At 43.3% G+C, this 17,092-nt stretch overlaps 1 protein-coding gene across 2 annotated transcripts in view; it reads right to left on the reverse strand.

Annotated features, from left to right (window-relative positions):
- Positions 1-2,846: 2,846 nt before the first annotated feature.
- The window catches only part of LOC144888629 (globoside alpha-1,3-N-acetylgalactosaminyltransferase 1-like), a 52,059-nt gene continuing 37,813 nt past the window's right edge, over positions 2,847-17,092 (reverse strand). Inside the window, exons 6-9 of one of the 2 annotated variants that reach the window (XM_078767240.1) lie at positions 12,678-12,713; positions 12,250-12,384; positions 7,328-7,613; positions 2,847-3,337 (exon numbers count right to left, since the gene is read on the reverse strand). In XM_078767240.1, the coding sequence (XP_078623366.1) occupies positions 2,921-3,337; positions 7,328-7,613; positions 12,250-12,384; positions 12,678-12,713 (874 nt within the window). In that variant the 3' untranslated portion in view covers positions 2,847-2,920. Of the gene's footprint in view, positions 3,338-5,192; positions 6,419-7,327; positions 7,614-12,249; positions 12,385-12,677; positions 12,714-17,092 lie in introns of those variants that run through there. The other variant, XM_078767241.1, reaches the window with a different exon arrangement.

Consider the following 17,092-nt stretch of genomic DNA (forward strand, 5'->3'; position numbering starts at 1 on the left):
AAGAAAATCTCAATTTAATCCATTTTAAATTCAAGCTGTAACACAACAAAATGTGAAAAAGTCAAGGGGTGTGAATACTTTCTGAAGGCAATGCATGCCCGACGGCGTACATGTGGAATTGTTATTGCTGCTGCTCGGTCCATTTCATCCCGATTTAGCTTCTTCCGTGTTGTTTTTGTCGACGTGCTTTATGGCTCATAATGGAACTAAAATAAACAATATAAATACACACACGCACGTAATGGTTTGAGCTTTGATGGACGCTCTTACCATTCCACCGTTGAGATTGAGTTGTAATGCGTAGCTTGTTGCTACTTTCTGCGCATGCGCGCTTCACTTCGCCCACGGTAGCATTGCAGAGATTCCTAGTGTGATCTTCTTTGCTTATTAACATTTTGAAGGCGCATTGAATGAAAGGAGTGTTGTATATTATGTCAAACGTGTGGTATAAACATTTCAGATGGCCCGTCCACAACATCAAATGTCATTCATCACCTAAAAACTCACCTGCAGAAGTAAGTTTTCTCTTCCATTATTAGACGTTCTAACACGTTTCATGTCGAACTTTCTGACATTTTCATTACCTCCGCCATCGAAGGTGGATGCAGGTTATGTTTTCATCCCTGTCTGTCTGTGAACAAGATATCTCAAAAAGTTGTGGGCTGATTTGGACGAAATTTGTCAGAGATGTAGTGTATGTGAAAAGGAAGAAATGGTTCAATTTTGGTGACGATTCGGATCCGGCTACTAGAAATTTTAAAGTGATTCTTCACCATTGGGAGATAGGGTCAAAAACGATACATAGCAGGATATCTCAAAAAGTTATGGATGGATTTGGACGAACCTTGGTGGACCGGTTGGGTGTGTGACAAGGACAAATAGATTCAATTTTGGTGAAGATCTGTTTTTGACTTTATGGATTCGGATACGAGTATTATTTAATTTTAAGTGATTCTTCACCATTGAGAGATCGGGCGAAAAGCGATTATATAACATTGTAGCGGTTACCGCTGGATGCACACAATCGCCTTGCACCGGCCAGAACACGGCCAGACGCGCCGCTCCCGGGCATGCCCGGACTCACTGTTCCCGGGCACGCCCGAACCTCCCGGGCACGCCCGCTCTCGCCTTTCCAAGGCTCGCCCTTGACACCCGGGCATGCCCGGTATAGCTTTTGCCGGGCAAACTTCCCGACATAAATGTGTATATATATTGCTGCCCGATAAACGGGCTTGTCAGAATACCTGAGCTGTTTTGTTTCAATAAAGCAACTCGGACGAATTCCGTCTTTGGTCGCGTCAATTCTTTCGACTCGCGTTGGAGCGCAGCTCCTTCAACATGATATTTGAAAAAGTTGTCGATGAGTTATGACTAAACTTGGTGGATGAGTTGGTTAGGTGACAAGAACAAGCCAATTCGATTTTGGTTCAGGTCCGAATCCAGATCCGGCCTATCATTGGGATACAAACCATAAACTATTCAGCCTGGCGGAGGTATGCGCTCTACCGAGTCCCCTTCTAGTTTTTTCCATGTCATTTATTCCCTCATTTACCATTATATCACCCATTTATGTAATGTATTACCATTATATTACCCATTTATGTAATTTATTACCATTATATCACCCATTTATGTAATTTATTACCATTATATTACCCATTTATGTAATGTATTACCATTATATCACCCATTTATGTAATGTATTACCATTATATTACCCATTTATGTAATTTATTACCATTATATCACCCATTTATGTAATTTATTACCATTATATTACCCATTTATTTTACAGAGTACACATGCCCAAAAAAATCATCAAGCTCATACAAACAACCAGCTCATGACTCGTGTAAACCTTTTGAGATTAAAGGCTTACATGTAACCAAGGTCCATGACATATGACATTATGACGTGACACTTGACTTGAGACTTGCCCTCAAGACCTTGAGACTGGACTTGAGACTAATTTGAGACTTGGCTCAAGTGACTTGTTGACATCTCTGCTCGCGGCACAATCACTACAAGTTCAACCGCTTAGTTGCCTAACGCATGCGAGCATCGCATCGCAAAAGGGGTGACTGTGCTTGTAGAGTGCTGATAGTAGCAGACTTAGGAGGAACTGAAGAAGGGGGAAGAGAAGAGATGGGGAAGGAGGAGGCGGGAGCAGGAGGATGGTGAGCGGGGGAGTATGAGGGGAGATGAGTGGAGATCAGGAGGGGGGAGGGTAGGGAGCAGGTAGAGTGAGCAGGGAAAAAGAAGAGAGTGAGAGGGAAACAGGAGGAGAGCTGAGTGGGAAACAGTAGGAGGGGTGAGTGGAAAGCAGGAGGAGGGGTGAGCATGAATCAGGAGGAGGGGTGAGCATGGGTCAGGAAGAGGGGTGAGCGGAGAGCAAGAGGAGGGAGAGGGCAACAGGAAGAGACTGAGAGGGGAACAGGATGAGGGGTGAGAGAATATCAGTAGGAGGAGTGAGCAGGGAGCACGAAGAGGAGTGAGCGAGAGCAGGAGTGAGCAGGGAGCACAAAGAGGGGTAAGCGAGAGCAGGAGTGAGCAGGGAGCACGAAGAGGAATGAGCGAGAGCAGGAGTGAGCAGGGAGCACGAAGAGGGATGAGCGAGAGCAGGAGTGAGCAGGGAGCACGAAGAGGGATGAGCGAGTGCAGGAGTGAGCATGGAGCACAAAGAGGGATGAGTGAGAGCAGGAGTGAGCAGGGAGCACGAAGAGGGGTGAGCAGGAGTGAGAGGGGACAGGAGGAGGGGTGAGCAGGGATCAGTAGGAGGAGTGATCAGAGAGCAGGAGGAGGGGTGAGTGGGGAGCAAGGGATTTTGGTGAAGATTTTGATGAAGATTTTGGTGAGGCAGGAGGAGGTCAAGATTTATTTACATTCATGATTTATATTAATGGATGAACTTCAAGAACCGTTAGCGTTTTCCATGCAGTTTTGCGTTGTTTTTAGCGACAGAAAACACACGTGCAAAGTGCACCTGTGAAGGTAAGGCCCAATCAGATGCCCAGCAGTACTCGGGGGACAGCACAAGTGTGGGTGGACGTTTCAATGCAAAATAGTAGTTCATATGAGATTCCTCATTCCAGACGGCGGTTATGCCACGAGAGGCGTCATCCTGCAAGTTTGCCCAGCAATGACGGAGCATTGCAATGACAGACTCTGGGTGTCCCCCGTAAAGTGCACCACCGAAGTAGAACGTTCCCTGTGTTTGTGAAAGGTAGGCAAGTGAAGCCTTCCGTCGCTCGTATGGGAGGTGGGAACGGGAAGTTTGAAAGTAACCTGGGTGCATGAACGACACAAGATCTGAGAGGATCTCTGGGCCGACTTCAGCCTGGATTTTGAGGTATGAGGGAACAGAGAAAGAAAATTAAGGGTGAAACAACAGCGGAAGACACAATAATCGATGCTGGTCAAATGGAATTAAAAATAATGGAATAATGGACATATGACTGACCTTCATCATCTAGGGATAGAGTGTAAATTAAGAAAACATGTCCACATCTCCAATCTATCCATGAAACGCAACATCATGAAAATCAGAGCAAAATTAATCAAGTTATGATCAAAAAGGTGCTTTTTGTTAATTATGTTACAATCCGAAAAAAGTAGGTCAAGGACACTCATCAAACATCAGGTGCATAACTTTAATGCAGTTACACTACGATGAAAGAACCTCTTGGATTGCCAAGCGGCCTGACAATCCGCATTGGCAAAATTGAGCGATGACAAAAAAGTCGTTATTTTTTTTCAGACCGAGGGGTATGATAAACTCAGAGAAGAATGATGCAAATTGAGCGTAAATGCACCTTGCTCCAGGATATCTATAGAGGGTACCTTTGTTCCTGTCGGACAAACCTTAGAAGAGTTATGGTGAAAAATGTTAAAATGTCTATAATTAGGTAATGACCTTAAAATTAGGTCAAGGTCAAAAAATTGTCAACCACGCTTACTTTTTATTCCCATTATTTATGCAATTTTCATTCTGAAAGTCCCAACCGGCTCCGAGATACAGCTCAAACATTGGCAGAAAAAAAATAAAAAATTAGACATAATTGGCCGTCGACCGATTATGCCTCCATCCTCATTAAGTCTTTGCTTACTCCAACTTTGACCGAAAACCTCAAGACTGTTTGGCCTCAATATCTAATCTGTACATATGTATCACGGTACATGTTCTTAGTTTAGTTCAAATCCCATAGCCAATGGTATCACATAAACAGGAATTTTAATGTGACCTCTGACCCTTCACCTTTTAGTAACAAATAATCTATTGTAGCGGCTACCGCTGGGTTTTCACAATCGCCTTGCACCTATCAAGGACGCGGAGCGATCACCATGCCGGGCTCGTCCAGGACGCCCGGGCAGGCCCGCGCTCAACTTGCCAGGCCTCGGTCGGGACGCCCGGGCATGCCCGGGCATGCCCGGGCAGGCTCGCCCTCAACTTGCCAGGCCGCAGCCAGGACGCTGGGCCACGCCCCCTCTCGCCTTTCCTGGGCAAACGCTCCGGGATAATATGTATATATATTGCTGCCCGATAAACGGGCTTTTGAGAGTGCCTGAGTGTTTGGTTTGATTAAAGCAACTCGGATGAATTCCAGCTTTTTGTCGCGTCCATTCTTCCGATCGACGTGGGAGCCCCAGCTCCTTCACTATCATGGATGGATGCGCTGATGGAGGTTTTTACTATTTGTACCAAGTTTGATTAAAATCCCTTCAGCTTGTCTCAAGTATACTACCTTTGACCTTTGACCTTGATGCTGAAATCTAATCAGTTCATCTTTGCATTAAAATAAATACTTATACAAAATTTGGTCAAAATCCCATCACTGGTTCACAATTTAGCGTTGTAACATGATTTTTTATCCCAGCAGGACATATTACCGTTGACATCTTGACCCCATGATCCTAGTAGTTTATCTTTCCATCATATCTTTACATCATCATCTTTACATCATCACGGACGGACAAACCAAAAACATAATGCCTCCAGCGACTTCGTCGCAACGCACTATATATATATATATATATATATATATATATATATATATATATATATATATATATATATATATACTGTATATATATATGTATATGTATAAAAACCGAGAATGGTGGTTTGGTCTTGGGGACGAAGTAACTCTGAGGTACAGTCGTGGCCAGAAATATTGGCACCCTTGCACTTTTTTCAAATAATGCACCATTTATTCCAGAAAATTGTTGAAATAAAAAAATATTTTGGTATCCACATATGTACAGTATTTCTTTGGTTTGCAGTGGAACAAAACAAAAAAATCTGAAATAATTACTAAATCGCAGCGTATTCCACACAGACATCCTAAAATGGCCCGGACAATATTATTGGCACCTTTTAAAAGTTGTTCGAAATACTTCGATTTTAAGCAGGTGATTCGCCTTTAGATTGGATTTGAGCTCACCTGTGGTGCCTGCAATATAAAAATCACTCGTTCAACCAGTTTGAATAGAGAAAAGGAGTCACTGTGCAGTTTTGTGTCACTGTGTGCACCTCAATGAGCATGGAGAAAAGAAAGAAAACCAGAGAATTGTCTGAGGAGGTCAGACACGAGATTGCAGCCAAGCATGGACAATCTCAAGGCTACAAGTCCATCTCCAGAGACCTTGGTGTTACTTTGTCCACCGTACGCAATGTTATCAGGAAGTTTAAGGCCCATGGGACTGTAGCCAACCGCCTTGGACGTGACCGCAAGAGAAAACTTGATCGAAGATTACAGAAAATTGTTTGAATGATTGTTCGAATGGTGGAGAAAGGACCTCGATCAATTGCCAAACAGATTCAAGCCGACCTTCAGACACAAGGTACGACAGTTTCAACTCATACCATCCGGCGCCAACTCGATGAAAGGGAGTTCTATGGTAGGAGACCCAGGAAGACCCCACTGCTGAGAGAGAGAGAGAGACATAAAAAGCCTGACTGGAGTTTTCCAAAACACACCTGAACAAGCCAAAATCCTTCTAGGAGATTGTCCTGTGGACAGATGAGACCAAATTAGAGCTTTTTGGTAAAGCACATCATCTCTATGTTTACAGAAAACAAAATGAAGCCTTCAAAGAGAAGAACACCTTCTCTACAGTCAAACATGGAGGAGGTTCAGTGATGTTTTGGGGTTGCTGTGCTGCCTCTGGCACTTTGTGCCTTGAATGTGTGCATGGCATCATGAAATCAGAAGATTACCAAGGCATTTTGGAGCGCAATGTTCAACCCAGTGTCAGAAAGCTGGGTCTCCATCGAAGGTCATGGGTCTTGCAGCAGGACAATGACCCCAAACACACTTCAAAAAGCACCCAGGAATGGTTCAAGACAAAATGCTGGACTGTTCTGAAGTGGCCAGCAATGAGTCCAGATCTAAATCCCATTGAACACCTGTGGGGAGATCTGAAAACAGCAGTTGGGAGAAGGCACTCTTAAAATCTGGGATATTCAAACGGGATATTAATTATATGGATATTCAAACGAGGGATATAGATAATGATTTGGGAAGGGTAAATTGTGGGGCTATAAATGAGATTAGTCTCAAATAAAAGCATTCAAAGAAAATATCTATGGTGGTGACAGAATGTACACAAAAATCAAATGAAAAGGCAAACATCTCAATTTAGCTGCAGTTTGTTGAAATGCTGAATTCTGAATAAAAGGTGTCATCTCTTGGCAATTTGTGGGCTGCAGCTTAAATAACAGACTATGCCTCAATTTTGTAAATAAACTGGCTGACCTCTCTTCAATACATTGAACATCCCACATTACTTTTCAAAAAAGACAGGATTATTGTGTGTTGGAATTGTAACCAATTTCGAAATTCCTGTCTTGAAGTATTGATTGGAAGGAAATAGGACATTTATGTGGCATATTCTTTCCTCTGCAAACTACTTCAGCAAACATCTACTCTCCTTTAAAAAAAATCAGATTAGATGTTGAATTGCGGTCCAAGTTGTTCAGCTGCTTTGATTCAGCAATCCTATAACATCATATTTTCTTCGCTTATTGTATCGGTCATCATTGTAGAGACATCAACCCACACCGTGCTGTATCATTATTGTCTGCCACTCTGTCTGTATTGTTTATCAACCTCTTCACCAAGGACAGCTTGCTGCTAAATGCAGCACCTTTACGACTAATACGTGAGAACGGGAGTGTTTGTTGTAATCGAGTGTCATGGAGGTGTGGGTCCAACTCTGCCTACATTTTCAGATAAGCCAGGATTGGATGCATTCAAGCCCAAAAGTACTAAGTAAAATATATTTATGTAAAGTAACTCGAGGATGTATCATGAGTAGTGCCACACACCTTGAATAGCATATCGACATCGATGGTGAAGAAATAATCTGGCTTAAAGTCCAACTCATTGTCGTCAAGTATCTGCAGCAGCCGTGGCATACGATGGAGAGCATTTTCGCTCCATTTATTAAACTTCTCCGCCTTCATCATTTTCACTGTACGCCCAGCGCCACCGAGGGTCACATTTGGTGCTTTCTCACCCACACGATCCGTCAGCACCACAAAAGTCACGTTATAGCCGGGCATGAAGTACTTCCCAGCATTTTCCATAAACGGCAGCAGAAATGACCAATAGCTGCAGGTATTTAAGAAAAGTAGCATTAATCAAGATTTTGCAATCCAAATGTCTGTCCCATGAGGCAGACAACTCAAATTTTAATTTGTGTCACAGACATGCATCATCATCTCCATTTTTTTAAGATGTAGAAAAAAAAAACATCGAAAACACGACAAACTCGATGGTATTCATAGAATACTTACCCTGCGCAGTCAACTTATTGTGAGCCAACTCTTCTGTTTTTGAACATTTTTTTCTTTGATCCAATATGGCTGCCAGACCACGTGAGCGATGACTCATTAAATTTATATTCTCTAATATAATTGTTGCATAGATCACGCTCAAGACCTATCAAACTAATCAGACTAAGCATTGTCCCTGTCAAATTATGACATCATAATTATGGCAAAAATGATGTCATCATTAACAACATCTATTTCCCATATGGAGTTCCTTACAATGAGCCATGTTTCAATTTTTTCCATGCAGCGGTTTGGGAGATATAGAGGTGCAACATTTTTCAGTTTTTCCAAGATGGCGCCTGTACCACATGACCTATGACGTCATGATTATCATTAAAATATTCTACATGAGGAGGCGTTCCTATGGTGAAAATTTTGTGCCCATCAGACCAACAGTTGGTGAGAAAAAAAATTCACAATGATCAGATAAGTGTTGTACTTGTCGAATTATGACGTCATAACGAAGGCACCGATGACATCATCATCAACATATCTTATTCCCCAAGGGGAGTACTTGACAATGAGCCATGCTTCAATTTTTTCCATGGAGCAGTTTCAGAGATATAGAGGTGCAACTTTTTTCGATTTTTCCCAAGATGGCATCTGTACCACATGACCTATGACGTTATAATTATCATTAAAAAATTATACAGGAGGAGCCGCACATATTCTGAAAATTTCGTATCCATCGGCCTAACAGTTGCAGAGGAATTTTTGTTTTATTCATACTGATCAGATCAAGCGTTGTACTTGTCGAATTATGACGTCATAATTAAGGCGCCGATGACATCACCATCAACATATCTTATTCCCCATGGTGAGTACTTGACAATGAGCTATGTTTCAATTTTTTCAATCGAGCAGTTTGGGAGATATAGAGGTATAAGGTTTTTCAAAGATGGCGTCCACACCACGTGGCCTATGGCGTCATAATTATGAATAAAAAAATTCTAAGGGCGGAGGCACTTCTCGGGTAAACATTCGTCTCAATCGGACCAAGAGTTACCGAGAAAATGAATTTTTAAAATGCAGACACGTACGGCACACGGCACACGTACACACCTGAATGCTTAACCCAGCTCTTCGCTTCGTGAGCGCAGGGTAACTAGAATGGCACTTGGTGGAGCGCATACAGCTTAATATTATTATTTTTTGTATGTAAGATCGAGGCTCGTGTAAGAGCTAACATTAATCACAAAAAACATAAACGGATAATATATAAACCAGATAATAAAGGGAGCGGGAGACAAATGGGGAGAGGGAAGCACACAAGCACAGCAACGGTAGTGAACAGGGACATTGGGAGATCTGTGGGAGGGAGAGGGTTTGGGGGAGGGGGCAGAGGAAGGGTGGAGGGTGGGGTTGGGAAAGGCATACATCAAATGGACACTGCTTTGACTTCCAGGGAAGAGGTCTGGATTTCAAAAAGGGGAATCTGGGGTGAATTAATGGGGGTAGAAAAGATCAAGGTTTTGGATGGGGGAAGATAAAAGATGGTGGTGAACAGCTGTTTTAAAGACCTGGAGGGAGGAGTGGGATTGAAGAGAGTGAGGGAGTTTGTTCCAGAGGCGGGAGAAAAGAGGAATGAAAGAGTGGGGGTGAATAGGGAGTCTTGATTTTGGCAGTTTAACCTTAAGAGGGTTGCAGGCAGATCTTGTGCGATCTGTAGGAATATTTGGGTGACAAAGCACAGACAGAGCTGGGGGAGCTAGACTGGAGAAGAGTCGGTAGAAGACAGAAAGACCACCAACCTGCCTGCCGTGAGCGAGTGAAAAGCCCTCAGAAGCAGCTTCATCGCGGGAGATTCCAATGATTCTGAAAGCTTTGGTTTCTAGAGCGTGAAGCCGAGCTAGATGTGAGGCAGCATTACCAGGCCAGAGGGGAGTGCAGTATTCCATCAAACTGTGGATGAAAGCTTTTTATGTGGTGAGGAGATCAGGTGTGCTAAGGAAGGACTTCACACGACGAAGGATGCCCAGTCAGCGACTAGCTTTGGAGGCCAGATTGGAAATGTAGTTTTCCCAGGAAAGATCATGGCAGATAGTGAGACCCAAAAGCTTGAGTGACAGAACGTCTTGGAGAGGATTGTTGACAAAGTAGATGGGAGGGTTGTCCAGATGGTCTTTTCGGAGAGACATCGTGAGCGTGAGATTTGTCAGGATTGAAAGACATGTTCCACTTGTTTGACCAGTCTGTGATTTTGTCCAGGTCTGCAGAGAGTGAGGGGACTCTCTGCTCACTTTTAGTCCTTATTCCTCTTTTCTCCCGCCTCTGGAACAAACTCCCCCACTCCCTTCAATCCCACCCCTCCCTCCAGGTCTTTAAAACAGCTGTTCACCACCATCTCTTATCTTCCCCCATCCAAAACCTTGATCTTTTCTACCCCCACTAATTTCACCCCAGATCCACTTTTTAGAAATAACAACTATTTCCTGGAAGTCCTTGCAGTGTTCTTGTGTTTTACACTTCTCCCACCCCCCCCCCCCCCACCTTCCCACGCCTCCTCCCCCCAAGCCCTCTCCCTCCCACAGATCTCCAGATGTCCCTGCTCTCAAATGCTGTGTTTGTGTGCTTCCCCTCCTCTCCCCATCTTTTCTACCGCTCCCCTTATTATATTTGTTTTATGTGGCTGTTTGATTTTTTTTGTGTGATAAATGTTCGCTCTTTCACGAGCCTCGATCATGTACACAAAAAAAAAGGTGAAAAAAAATAACCACAAAAGGTCATTCACAATGAAAAAAGAAAAAGTAATATACAACCGGAACTCCTCAGACAAAGACCTTGAAAATGATCTGGCTTTTATGGTCCCTGGTCGAGTAGTTTAAGAGAAAATCATCAGAAAGACAGAAAAACGAAAAGAACTAGACAGGCTACCTACAATGGGCCATTATGACCAGGTTCCAAGCTGCCCAGCTTTGATACAACCCTGCTTTGATCATCTACGTCACCAATGATGTGCTCTTCTTCTTAAAATGCTTTAAAATATTCTGCCTGCCAGACCGTGCGACCGATCACGTTGAAAATTTTAACATGTTTTCCCCTTGACAACTAGATCATTCTTGCAAAGTTTGACTTGAATAGCTTTGGTGGTTTCAGGGCAATATTTATGTATTTTCCTTTGATCTAGCATGGCTGCCAGACCATGTGACCTATGATTTATTTGTGAACTCTGGTATCCCCAAGATTTGGGGAACATGTGTGTGAGGTTTCCACTCGATTGATCCGGCTGTTCTGGAGAAGAGGATTTTTAAAGGTTGCCTTCAAAAAAATCATACCTGTCAGACCATGTGACCTATGAGGTTAAAATTTCCAGCCTATATTCCCCAAGTCGAAAAGATCATGTGCATGAAGTTTTGCATTGATTTGGTCAGCCGTTCTGGAGAAGAAGATTTTAAACGTTTTAGTTTTTAATCCAACATGGCAGCCGAACCACGTGACCTATGATGTCATAAATTTACATTCTCCAATATAATTGTTGCATAGATCATGCTCAAGAAATTTCGAACTGATCAGATTAAGCATTGTGCTTGTCGAATTATGACGTCATAATGAAGGCACCAATGACGTCGTGGTTAACAACACGTATTCCCCATTCAGAGTACTTGACAATGAGCCATGATTCAATTTTTTCCATGGGGGTAGTTTTGGAAATATAGAGGTCCAAAGTTTTTCATTTTTTCCAAGATGGCACCGTACCATGTGACCTCTGACATCATAACCACCGTTTAGAGGCCATTTTTCCCCGCAAAGCGGGGGTTGGCCTTTTTCGGGGACCATGGTTGTTGTTGTTTTTTGGTCCCCTTTTTGAAGCAATGTTTTACAGCCGGTTGCCCTTCCTGCCGCCAACCCTGTTTGTCGCCTTTTTTACGACACACAGGGAATTACCAGTGAACTGGTACTCGATTAGCCGACCTCGGAAGGTATGACAGGCTGAGTCAACCCCCCTGGCGTTAATTCAGCGATCGGCCGGGATTCGAACCCAGGATCCTAGGATCCCAAGCTGGCACCCTAGCCGCTAGCCCAACACCAGGCTAGCCCAACACCTCTACGCTAGCCCAACACGCTAGCCCAACACCTCTGACATCATAACTATCACTAAAAAAAACCTACGTGAGTCGACATATAGAATGGTGAAACATTTGTTGCAATCGGACCAACGTTTGCCGAGAAAATGAATGTAAAGCGTGAAAGAAAATAATGTGAATAAAAACCATAACTTTCCCAGCATGGAATGCTTGGAACCCGGAAAAAGAAATGGTTACCAGGCTGCTTAGGCTTGGTACACTAATAACAAAGAGAATAAAATCAATAGGGCACCTGCCTATAAGGCTTGGTACCCTCATAAGCATATTATATTTATATAAAATAAGATAACAACCGAGTGCTACTTTCGGGTGCACTGGTAATCTTACTCTCCGACGACGAACACAGCGAGGACTATGGTGAGATTGTCCGGAGAGTGAAGGGCGTGAACAACAGCGGGATCAAACGTGCCATCCCACACAATGGGAGCCATCCAAGGAGTCAGTGTAAGAACATCAATTCGACTGCCAGGAAAAACAAGACAGACTTGGATAGCCATTTCCACCCATGAGATGACAACCCACAGTTTGCATTACAACAGCACAGTGAAGGGTTTGTTTTTTTAACTTTGGTAAGCAGCATTTTAAACTTGTGGGCTCTAAATGTGTTTATAAGTTACACGAGAGATATTTGATTCATCAACATTGTTGTTAGAAGGAGAAAAACTCAAAATGAATGAAACATTCCCTTAAACACAAAATGAAATTAATGTCACTCTTAATAAAATTAGTGATGCGCCAAAATAACCTTCACCTACTTTGGTTTAGCTGCTGTAAATTCGTCCATGTTGAACCTACAGGAATAAAAAGGAAAAACAACTGAGGCTTATATCTTGATTTCACAGCAAACTTGTAATTCGACTCACATAGTATGTACTGTAGATGCCCCTCAAGCAATCAATAAATTATTAAATTGTGCTATTTTTCCATGTTTGACGGATGAAGTGTTTAGTTGTTTTTTTCTCCTTTGTGTTTTTGGAGGTAATAAAAAACACGGCAGTGATTTTTTTTGCAGAATACACAATGTCAAAGTGATATCCATACTAATAAAGCAGCAGCAGCAGTGTTTATCAAAATCGATCCAGAAAACATTCTGCACCCGAAATAAAACATTTGGACATTTCATGATGGATTCAGAAAAACATAATCAAGGGGATGATTGTGGCTAGAACACAGAGAACAAGCGTTACGCCGAGGTCCCCCGTCGGGGAAGTGATGTGAGTTGACAAAGTGGAAGACGCAAGGCGGCCATCTTGGATTTTGACATGGCGACCCAATTTTCAATAGCTTTCTTCCTTATGCCTAGATACACCCACACACCAGGTTAGAAGTTGGTACTTCGCTTATTTTTCGAGATATTTCGCTCACAAGATTCAGACATACATGGCGGCGGCCATCTTGGATCTTGACGTGGCGACCCAATTTTCAATAGCGTCCTTCCGTGTGCCTAGATACACCCACACACCAGATTAGACGTTGGTACTTCGCTTATTTTTCGAGATATTTCGCTCACAAGGTTCAGACATATATATGGTGGCGGCCATCTTGGATTTTGACGTGGCCACCCAATTTTCAATAGCGTTCTTCCTTGTGCCTAGATACACCCACACACCAGATTAGACGTTGGTACTTCGCTTATTTTTCGAGATATTTCGCTCACAAGGTTCAGACATATATATGGTGGCGGCCATCTTGGATTTTGACGTGGCGACCCAATTTTCAATAGCTTTCGTCCTTATGCCGAGATACACCCACACACCAGATTAGAAGTTGGTACTTCGCTTATTTTTCAAGATATTTCGCTCACAAGGTTCAGACATATATATGGTGGCGGCCATCTTGGATTTTGACGTGGCGACCCAATTTTAAACAGCGTTCTTGCTTGTGCCGAGATACACCCACACACCAAATTAGAAGTTGGTACTTTGCTTATTTTTCAAGATATTCATCTCAAGTTTCAGACATACATGGTGGCGGCCATCTTGGCTTTTGACGTGGCGACCCGATTTTAAAAAGCGTTCTTCCTTGTGCCTAGATACACCCACACGCCAGATTAGACGTTGGTACCTCGCTTATTTTTCGAGATATTTCGCTCACAAGGTTCAGACATATATATGGTGGCGGCCATCTTGGATTTTGACGTGGCGACCCAATTTTCAATAGCTTTCGTCCTTATGCCGAGATACACCCACACACCAGATTAGAAGTTGGTACTTCGCTTATTTTTCAAGATATTCATCTCACAAGGTTCAGACATACATGGCGGCGGCCATCTTGGATTTTGACGTGGGTTGCACCCGCACACCAAATTCGAATGCGGTCCTTCACTTACGCACGCACCCATGCACGCCCGCACGCACGCACGCACGCACGCACGGACGGACGGACGGACACACGGACGGAGGGGAAAGCCATAGTCCCCCTTTCGCTCCGCTGAGCGACGGGGGACAAAAACGAGATCAGCAGATCGTTATGTTGATGTTCTTTTGCCAATCTCATCAGTAACTAAGTTTCTCCTGCCATGTTTTGAAGAAGAAGAAGACGAAGTAAAAGAACAAGTAAAAGCAGCGCTAATACTGTATTCACGCTGTTTCTCCCTATTCTGTTTGTTTGCAATCACAACAATGAAATGATGACAAATGGGAACAAAGCTGAAGCATTTTGCAACTTGACAAAACATCCACATGTACTATCCACATATACCACATGTATTGCTCTATATATACGTTTTGTTGTTCAAATACCATCTAAAAGAAGTAAAAAAATATCTCTTGGGAATTTCCTCAGACTGCCAACTAATTAATTACCTTTTTGCATTTTCTTGTGTAAATATGGAGGAGGAATGTCAGCCTTTCTTGGATATAGATAAACAAATACACTCAGTTATAATAATTACTGATTTCTTAAAATTTCAGACATGATTTTATGCTTCTATCAAAAAGTGAACAATTTTGCCATAACTCCATAAATAGTTATTAAAATCTTCAATTTCGCTCCTTATTTATGCTCTAATTTGTTAATTTTTTTGTCGTTACGAAAATCCGACCACTTTCTGTACTAATACAAATCCCCTTTACACTGTGACATGATTTGTTTTAAAATCTCACGTGGAGTTACAAAACCCTAACGCCAATAATAAATGAAGAGGTTCGGTTCTCACACGGAGGTTTATTGAGGTTACACCATTCGGTTCGAGGTCCAGCTGCCAATTGGCCATGAGCATGTGCAAAGTAGGTGGAAGGGAAGGAACAAACGCAAACACATCAGCAATGGTGTAACTGCCTCTTTTGTCTTCCTACAGGGTAATGAATAGACACTCACATGAACAACTAGAACGGCACTCAGTAGGGAGCATATACCTCCACCTGATTGGACATATCACTCAATGGTGAAGAATCACTTTAAATATTCTACGAGCTAGATCCGGATCTTCACCAAAATTGAATCGATTCTTCCTTGTCACACACACAACCTGTCCACCAAGTTTCGTCCAAATCCGTCCACACCTTTTTTCTCCATCCACCTGCTATGTATCGTTTTTGGCCCAATCTCCCAATGGTGAAGAATCACTTTAAAATTCTAGTAGCCGGATCCGAATCTGGATCTTCACCAAAATCGAATCATTTCGTCCTTGTCACATACGCTACATCTCTGCCAAATTTATACCGAATCCGTCCATAACTTTTTGAGATATTATGTTCACAGACAAACGGACAGAAAAACTGACAAACAGACAGGTGAAAACTTAATCTCCATCCACCTTTGGTGGCGGAGGTAATTAACAAAACCTTGAAGGGTCACAGTATCGTAGTGCGAAAAGGACATTATTCCGAGGAAACATTTTAAAGCCCCAGTGTCATACATAAATGGGGCAAGGAGACCTGGACTCTGTGTCCTTCTCTCCTGACAAGGTGGAGAAGTTTTTGTCAAACCTCGACTCTGATTCTGCAACTGGACCAGACGGCATCAGCCCACGGGTCCTAAAATCCTGCTCTGCCGCTCTATCTCACCCTCTCTCTGCTCTCTTCGCCCTCTCTTTTGCTCAAGGTCATCTACCATCAGCTTGGCAATCAGCCAACATTACCGCTTCACACAAAAAGGTGCAAAAACAGATCCTGGCAATTACAGAACAATCAGCCTGCTCCCAATTAACAGCAAAGTCATGTAATCCATCATTGCTTCGGATATAAAATCCTTCCTCTTCTCCAATGGCTTGATCTCTGATCATCAATTTGGATTCAGACCAGGTCACTCTACTCTGGACATTGGATGGAGGTCCTCAATGTCAAACAGGAAATTAGAGCTGACTCCCTTGACATATCACGTGCCTTCGATACGGTCTGGCACCCCGCTCTGCTCACCAAACTCTCCTCCTATGGTATCCATGGAAATCTCCACGCATGGCTTGCGGACTTCCTCTCTGGTCGTAGTCAACGTGTGGCCCTGAATGGATTTCTCTCATCTCCCTTTCCTTGTAAGGCTGGAGTTCCCCAAGTGTTCTGGGCCCTATGCTTTTTTTCTGGTCTTCATCAATGATCTCTCTGACTCTCTGGAAAATCCTCTCTATCTCTTTGCTGATGACTCCACTCTCTGCAGTTCCATACCTCATCCCTCAGATCGGCAGTCTGCAGCCTCCTCACTCTCTGCAGACCTGGACAAAATCACAGACTGGTCAAGCAAGTGGAACATGACTTTCAATCCTGACAAATCTCACACTCTTACGATGTCTCTCCGAAAAGACCGTCTGGACAACCCTCACATCTACTTTCTCAACCATCCTCTCCAAGAAATTCTGTCACTCAAGCTTTTGGGTCTCACTATCTGCCATGATCTTTCCTGGGAAAACCACATTTCCAAGCTGGCCTCCAAAGCCAGTCGTCGACTGGGCATTCTCCGTCGTGCGAGGTCCTTCCTTGGCACACCTGAGCTCCTCACCACATACAAGGCTTTCATCTGCAGCTCAATGGAATACTGCTCTCCCCTCTGGGCTGGTGCTCCCGCGTCACACCTAGCTCGTCTTCACGCTGTTGAAACCAAAGCTTTCAGAATCATTGGAATCTCCCGCGATGACGCTAACTCCGAGGGCCTTTCACTCACTCACCGCAGGCAGGTTGGTGGTCTTTCTGTCTTCTACCGACTCCTCTCTGGCCTTGCTCCCCCAGCTCTATCTGTG

This window comes from Myxine glutinosa, chromosome 13, assembly GCF_964187855.1.
Source record: "Myxine glutinosa chromosome 13, kmMyxGlut1.1, whole genome shotgun sequence".
NCBI lineage: Eukaryota > Metazoa > Chordata > Myxini > Myxiniformes > Myxinidae > Myxine > Myxine glutinosa.